Raw genomic sequence first — 8,026 nt, 5'->3', positions numbered from 1 at the left:
CACAGGATGCCTTCCCCACCGGCTCTGGTTACGCCCCAGATCGCATTGACATCCCTGCTGGTGAATAATTAAGCGGCCACCTCCTCCAAGGCCACCTCGCGTCCGCAGCTTGCACCCTGCAGCCTGCTCTCTGCCTGCCGAGCACCAAGCACACCAAGCACCGCTGACACCAACCCCTGGCTGCCCAGCTGTGCTCCTGCCACCCCTTCCTGCCTGGTGTCCACGTGGCCGCCCCATGGCACCCGAGATGGACCAGTTCTACAGGTCCACCATGGCCATCTACAGGGTGAGTGCAAGGCCAGGGCAGGGAGCTTCCTCCTGCCCAAGCACAGAGGGTGGGTGAGGGCCTCAGGTTCTGGGGAGGAGGCCAGAGTCAGGCAGGGTCGGGTCATGGGCTTGGGGGTGCAGGCAGCAGGGATCAGCCAGCTGCACATGCAGGGGCCCCTACTTCCCGCTCCCCACCAGGCAGGATGAGCCTGGGGCCAGGGCCCAGTGGCTGTTGCTGAGTCCGGAGGTGGGAGTCCCATGTTGAAGGCCCAGCAGAGAATGGGGAGTGGGACTCCCTCCCTCCCCCTCATATCTGAGTTCCTCCCTCAGTTTCCTGCAGAGCACTGGCTGCAGAGTCCATGGACATTTATTGAGCACCTCTTGTGTGCAGCAGCTTTCTTATAAGCTCACCTCCCTATATCCCTGTGAAATAGAAAGTAACTGCTCTTTGATCGATAAGAAAAGCGAGACCACAGAGGTCAGAGAGCTTGCTCAAGGTTGCTGGGAGGAAGAGGTGTGACTGGGATTGAATCAAGACCCAATTCCAAGTCCAAATCCAGGGCTGTCTGCACCCCCCAGGGTGCTCTCCCCCAGGCCATAGCCCAGTATGGCCTGCAGTGACCCAGGTACCACCACCCTGTTCCAAGGGGTCTCTTCTTCAACAAGAGCAAGACCTGCTCTCACCCCTGAGGTGGCTGCCACAGGCCTGTGTGTCCAGCCAAAGCGCAGAGCAGGGCAGGCCAAGGTGTCTTTGGGGTGTCCCGCCTGTGGACGTGCAGCTCTGCTAGACTTGTGCAAGTAGCAGGTGAATGCAGGGAGTCTCTGGCCTGGGTCGAGCCCCCAAAAGACCCTGCAGCCCAGAGCCAGGGTTCTGGGCTTCCCTGGGTTCAGGGTAGGCAGCCAGCATCTGGTGTCCCACGGAGCTGGGGCCTCTGTTCATTGTGGCTTTTGTCTCCTTGCCCGGTTTCCCTTGTCCTCGGGTCTAGAGCATCATGGAGCAGTTTAACCCTGCCCTGGAGAACCTGGTGTATCTGGGCAACAACTACCTGCGGGCCTTCCACGGTGAGTGTCCCACACCCAACCCTGCCCACCCTACCAATTCCAGCGCCTGAGCCCGCCCCAGACCCGGGGCATCAGCCCTGGCCTCCCACCCACCCCATCACTTGCATGTGTGAGCCTTCTGTGCCCCATCCCATCCATACCCGTGGCCCAGGGCTCCCCACGGGCCCCAGATGTTCTTGACTTAATACCAGGTGCTGTAGATCCCGCACAGCTCAGTGTAGGCCCTGAGGCATATGCCCTGCTGTCACCTGGGCATCACCCTCAGAACCCACCTGGCCCCAGGGCTGCCCCTGCTGGTTCCCTACACCAGCCCATGCTGGATTCCTCCAGGGCATACACTCTGCACTACCCTGTGAGACAGGCACCCCTTTCCCTGCCATAGGTTCCCACACCTTCTGCCACCAGCACCAGTCAGCACCAAAGCAAGGGCCACTAACTTCTCCCTCCCTCTTAGGACCTCAGAGTCAAGGCCTGCTTTACCCACCTGCTCCCCTGTCCCCAATCTCCACGTGTTTGCACAAGGATGCCACACCCCACCAACAAGAGATGTGCAGCACAGCCAGGCACCCTCCCTGTCGCACACGTGCTGCAGGCCCTGTGCACACTGCGCAAAGTAGGGCCTGGCAGAGGATGGGGATGGGTGTGGGGGGGCCGAGGCTGGACTGTCCTTCCTCTCCTGCAGCTCTGTCTGAGGCGGCCGAGGTATACTTCAGTGCCATTCAGAAAATTGGGGAGCAGGCCCTGCAGAGTTCCACCTCTCAGATTCTGGGTGAGGCACCCCCCCTCCACTGGACCCCTCTCTCTGGTAGGATAGGGGCCAGCCCTCCCAGCTGGCCTCCCACCAGGCCTCTGCTCCCAGGCCTGGGTTCTGCCTTTGCCCACTCTAGGGGCCTAGAGAGGGTTCCTTTGGCCCACTCATCCTCCCATCCATGCCTTGTCCCCACCCAGGTCTGGAGCCAGGCTCCTCTCCACCACTCCCCACAGGGCTGGGCCCAGGCTGATAATCCTGGGGATCCCCAAAGCCAGAGAGGAAATTCCTGGACTTGGTCCTGACATCTAGCCTCAAGGCTGCCTTCTGGGGGAGAGGGGTGGCAGGGCGGCCTCCCCACACCAAAGCTGCTTCTCCCTCTGCCTGTAGGTGAGATCTTGGTGCAGATGTCGGACACCCAGCGGCACCTGAACTCAGACCTGGAGGTGGTGGTAAGTGGCTGTCCCCAGGGACCAGGGTCATTCGGGCCAGCGGGCTGCATTCTGAGATCAAGGGCTCAGCTCTCAGAGTCCCTTCCAGGGCAGACTCCTCACCCCACCGGGCCCCCTGAGTACAGGGCAGCAGCCACCCTTCCAGCGCCTGCCAGGGCCACACTGTGCAAGGCTCCTTCCCTGCAGCAGCTGGTCGGCCACCAGCGAGCCTCGAAGTCTGCAGGCTTTCCTGCCCCATTTACAGAGGAGGAAACTGAGTCTCAGAGACCCCATCACTGCCCATGATTACCAAGTGAGCGAGGGAGCTAGAAGGAAAAGGCCCATTGCCCCAGAGAGAGGCATCAAGTAGTCACCCCAGCCAGCCTGCCTCCCAGGAGCAGCCACCCGGTCACTCTCCACTGCCATTGCCCACAAAACTAACCACAGGCTGCTCCTTGCAGGGAGCCAGCCCTGCAGTCCCCCTCTGCACCCCCAGTAGAGCCAAGATGGCCTCTGCCTATGCAGTTCCTGGGCTCTGCGGCCCTCTGAGACCCCTGGCCCCTCCCCCACGGCCCCTCCCCCATGGCCCCTCCCCCACAACACCTCCCCTGACCCCACCCCTGCAGGTGCAGTCACCACCCCCACCCCAGCTCCAGCAGCTTCTTCTACCTGTTCTAAGGCACAGCATTAAGAAAGGGCTTATAGCCAGAGCACCTGGCTTCAAAGCCCAACTCTGCCAGGTGTCCCTTGGTGACACTGGACTCTGAGCCATAGTTCGCAGATAATCAAACTGCCCTTGCGGTTCTAGAGAGGATGGGGTGAATTGCTAGGGATGAACGTTTGCCTGGGCACCTGAGCCCCAGGACCCTCTGAGGATAACCAGAAGGAGACTGACCTGCTGGGATCAGTCCCTCCCTGCCGGGCTCAGTCCCTCCCTGCCCGCTGGGAGCTCTGTGGGGCTGAGCGCTGGTGGTCTCTGTTGCTCTGGAGGGGCCTGGCCCGGGGCAGGGATTCACTGTGTGGAAAAAGAAAGAGTTGAGAAAGAGAGCAGTGCTGGCTGGAGAAGGAGAGAAGGCTTCCTGGCCGGGGGAGCAGGGGCAGAGGGAGCCAGGTCCCAAGCTGGGTGAGGAGAGGTTCTGCAGCAAATTTCAAACGACTGTGGGGGTCTCTGACCCACCAAGTTAGAATGCTTTGGGGGATACTGTAAATACTGACTAGTTTGGCGTGGGGAAAACGGGCACAGGAACTTGCACATAGACTCACAGGCTCTGCAGGGACTCCGGAGTGTGGCCCAGAGCCCTGCTGTGCTGGTCACAGAGGCTGTGGCTACCTGTCCTGTCCTTGTGTTCAGTGGCGCTCCATGTCACTTGTGGCACACCCGGGCTGTGCAGGGACAAGTGTCACCCAGGCCCACTCTGTAAGGAGAGCTGTCCTGTCCGGGCACCAGCATCTTGGCCGTGACAACCAGGCAGGGCCCCCCGCCAGCGCTGTACCAGGTAGAAGGTGCCAGGGGCGCCTCCTCCTCTCTGGCTCCTTCATTCCATAATGGTGTCCTGGTGTGTGCCAGATGCTGTCTGCCATGGGAACTGGGGACACAGCATGCAGAACTCCTGCTCTCTGCAGAGCGGTCCGGACAAAACCTATGGGAAGTGAGTGACTGTGTACTGATCACGTGGTAGATTCAAAATAGGCTATGGAAGACTGGGCACAGTGGCGCACACCAGCTCCTGGGAGGCTGTAAACAGGCGGATCACTAGGAGTCCGATCAAGTAGTGAGACCCTGAGCACCCTGTAGACCCTTTCCTAAAATACAAAAACAAAAATAAATAAAAAATAAAAAAACAAGCAAAATAGGCTGTGGAGGAGGAGATCAGGGATAAGAAGGGTTTGTGTTGGGGGCTGGGGCGATAGCTCTGTGGCGTAAGTGCCTGCCTGGCAAGTGCAGGGGCCTGAGTTCAATCTTTGGTACTGCAAGAAAAAAAAAAAAAAAAAAAAAAAAAAGAATGGTTTGTGCTTGGAGATGTGATTTTATTTTGTCAGAACTCAGGATGGATCCCATCCTCTTCACCCTGAGCTGCATTCCCAGCGCTTGTTTTATATTTTATTTTATTTTTGAGACAGGGTCTTGCTGTGTAGTCCAGGCCGGCCTCAAGCACAAGATGATCCTCCTGCCTCTGCCTCCCGAGTACTGAGATTTCAGGTGTGCACCACCACGCCAGGCTTTTATATTTTTGTTTTGAGACAAGATCTTGCTAAGTCACTAAGTTTTCCAGGATGGGCTCAAATTTGTAATTCTCCTGCATCAGCTTCCCAAAGTTCTGGGATTATAGGTATACATGAGGATGCTTGGCTCTATTTTTAAATTGTAAATTAAACACCCAGACAACCTTAGTGAGCTAAGGACTCATGATAAGGCTAACCAGCCATGAAGTCTCTTCCTAGGCCTAGAACTTGTCCCCAGAAAGCCCCTCTGTGGGGTCCCATCAGAATCACATCCACACCCCTGAAAAGTGGCCGGTGGTCTGCATTGACACTTCCTGTGTTCCTTCACAGCTTGGCATCCAAGTTTACAGCCTGGGACATGATACTGTGTCCTCGCCCTTTTAAAAAGAAATCATGTCTCTGGGTTTCTTGTAACCTCCTGCGCTCTCTCTCTCTCTCTCCCTCTCTTTCTCTTTCTCTCTCTCTCTCTCTCTCTCCATCTTTTTCTTTTCCTTCTATCTTAGTTACTTTTCTCTTTGCTGAGCCAAAATGTCCAGAATTAAAGGAAGAGAGGTTTATTTGGCTCACTGTTTTTCTGGGGTTTTTTTGGGGGGAATGGGACTCTCTATTGTAGGTTTCAGCCCATAATCAGCTGGCTCCAAGGCAGCTGGCTATAGCAGACAGGCATCGCGGGGAGAAATAGTCCATGGTGTGGCATGCAAGAGCCACAGCAGCAGCAGCCTGCAAAGCAGTAGAAGCTGCCTTCATTTAGTGTTCTGTGTGTGTGTGTGTGTGTGTGTGTGTGTGTATGTGTGTGTTTTGTACAAGGTCTCACCACACAACTCAGACTTGTAGTGATCTTCCTGTTTTGAGCCTCCCCAGTGCTGGGAATACAGGCATGCGTGTGCCGCCATGTCCAGTTTTGGTGGCAAGCTCAGTGCCCCTGGGGGCAGGGCTGGCACTGCCTGTGGTGCAGGGGGATCAAACCCCGGTGCCTGCACTTGCCTAAGTAAGCGCTTAGTCCGCTGTGCTATCGCACTGGCCCTTCATGCAGAGTTCTTATCAAGCTGTAAGCCTGTGATTGGTGTCATGCACACACACCCAGGCTAGGGCACCCCTAATCCCATGTCACACACCCTACATCCAGCTTCTCCCCAAATGCCCACATGTCAGCCTTTTAAAGTGCGGATGGGGGATGTTGAGACACAAGCCGTAGCTGCTTTCTTTATCTGCTCAAGCCCCGGGCAGGTGGACCGCGCTGGCTGCACGCTCCTGGAGCAGCTCCTCTGCTCTCTGGGTGTCCAGGCTTGAGGAAACCCAGGCTCCATCCCACTGGCAAAACAGGGGTGGAAAGAAACACAGAGAAAGAGACAAAGAAAAAGAAAACGGCACTGTGCTTACACCGTCAGTACACAGAGTCTTACATCGATGCGGCTTCCCTTAAGCCCCCATCTGTCTCACTTTCCAGCTGGTTGTGAGTCTGCCCACTATAAAAAAAAAATTATTTCTTTGGTACAGGGTCTTGCTATGCAGCTTGGACTCATAGGGATCCTCCTGTCTCAGCCTCCCCAGCGCTGGGATGACAGGTGTGCACCACCACACCCGGTTTGGGGGCCAGCACAGCGCACCTGGGGATCTGAGCTGGAACAGCACGCAGTACCGGGGATCGAACTTGAGACCTTGCACTTACCAGGCAGGCACTTATGCTGCCGAGCTATCTCCCCAGCTCCCATAATTACAATTTTTAAAATAATTTCAAGCAACTGAAATTGTACTTCTAGATTTTGTTTGCTTGTTTGTTTCCTTTCTTTGTGCTTCTTCTTGAGTGGCTGCTGTTCTCTGTGTGTTAAGTCTTCGTAGTCTAGCTTTGATACTTGTCTCTTCCTTTTGGATATCTTGACTTTTTACTTTATTTCTACTTTTTTCTCCTCTGACAAATATGGTGATTTAATCTCTGGAGCTAGGATGGACCCTATGGTAAGATTCCTATTGTAGATGTGGATCTAAAACCGTAGACATCTACAATGCCAGCTTTATCGATATAATTCATATTCTATAAAACACATCCTTTTTACTCTTTTTTTTTTTTTTTTTTTTGGGGCGGAACTGGGGATCGAACTCAGGCCCTTGCGCTTGCCAGGGAAGCACTTATTCCACTGAGCCACCTCCCTGGCCCAACACATCCTTTTTAAAGTACAGAATCCAGAAGTTTTTAGTTTTTTGTTTTGTTTTTTTTAGACAGGGCCTTGCTGTGTGGTCCAGATGGTCCTTGAACTCACTGTGTAGCCCCGGCTGGCCTCACTTCAGCGATCCTCCCACCGCAGGCTCCGGAGTGCTGGGCTTGCAGGTATCACTACCACACCCAGCAGCTTTTAGTATATTTACAGAGTTGTGCAACCGTCTCCACTATCTACTTTTTAAAACTTTCATTATTACCCCTTTGAATCCAGTAGCTATCACTTTCCATTTCTTTATTTAAAATTTTTAGTCGGCTGGGAAGATAGCTGAGCAGTCGAAGCGCATGCCTGGCAAGCACAAGGGCCCAAGGTCAGTCCCCTATACCACACGCAGGCGGTGCCAGCCCCAGAGGCCTGGGCAAACTGTGCCAGCCCCATAACTGGGCATGGTGGCGCACGCCTGTGATCCCAGCGCTGGGGAGGCTGAGACAGGGGGATCACTAGGAGTCCGAGCTGCATAGCAAGACCCTGTACCAAGTAAATCAATAAATAAACAAATAAAAATAAAAATTGTCCCAAGCTAAGCATGGCAGCATGCCTGGAATCCCAGCACTCTGGAAGGCTAAAAGAGAAAGATTACAAGTTTAAGCCCATCCTGGGCTATTTATGGATTTGGCAAAAACTCAAAATTTAAAAAGTGAGGAGGGGGCTAGGGTTGTAGTTCAGTGTGAAGGCCCTGGGTTCAATCCCCAGTACCACCAAAAAAGAAAACTAATTTTCCCTTTCCTTTTATGTTTTTCTTTAGCTATTGTTTATTCACTTTTGTGTTCCTTACAGTTGAGCCTTCATCACTAAGCCTGTTTTCTTTCCAGTTCTCTTCTGACATTTGCTAATTCTCGGTCACACTGTTTGCTTCCTGTCTGTACCCTCTGCTTGTGTCTTTCGGGCCATCGGTGGCAGTTTGCTTCGTTCTGCTTGTCTTCCGGCGCCTTCGCTGTCCCTGGGAAAATTGCTTTGCTCCTTTTTTTTTTTTTTTTTCATAATAACTTTGCACTGGATTTGACTTCAGAGTTGTTGCTCTCTTTCCCGTCCCCCCCCCCATGGGAAATCAGTTTGCCTGTGAAATGTTAGGAGGCAGA

General features: G+C 54.3%; 1 protein-coding gene across 1 annotated transcript in view; it reads left to right on the top strand.

The window, feature by feature from the left end:
* Nucleotides 1-239: 239 nt before the first annotated feature.
* Baiap2l2 (BAI1 associated protein 2 like 2) overlaps nucleotides 240-8,026 on the top strand; it is a 25,892-nt gene continuing 18,105 nt past the window's right edge. The window contains exons 1-4 of the mRNA XM_004634611.2: nucleotides 240-286; nucleotides 1,254-1,329; nucleotides 2,012-2,098; nucleotides 2,468-2,529. Coding sequence (XP_004634668.2) covers nucleotides 248-286; nucleotides 1,254-1,329; nucleotides 2,012-2,098; nucleotides 2,468-2,529 — 264 coding nt within the window. The 5' untranslated portion in view covers nucleotides 240-247. The remainder of the gene's footprint in view (nucleotides 287-1,253; nucleotides 1,330-2,011; nucleotides 2,099-2,467; nucleotides 2,530-8,026) is intronic.

Source organism: Octodon degus, unplaced genomic scaffold (assembly GCF_000260255.1).
Source record: "Octodon degus isolate 3935 unplaced genomic scaffold, OctDeg1.0 scaffold00064, whole genome shotgun sequence".
In the NCBI taxonomy this organism is placed as follows: domain Eukaryota; kingdom Metazoa; phylum Chordata; class Mammalia; order Rodentia; family Octodontidae; genus Octodon; species Octodon degus.
Note: the sequence above shows the minus strand (reverse complement) of the source record. Positions and strands in the feature narration are given on the sequence as shown.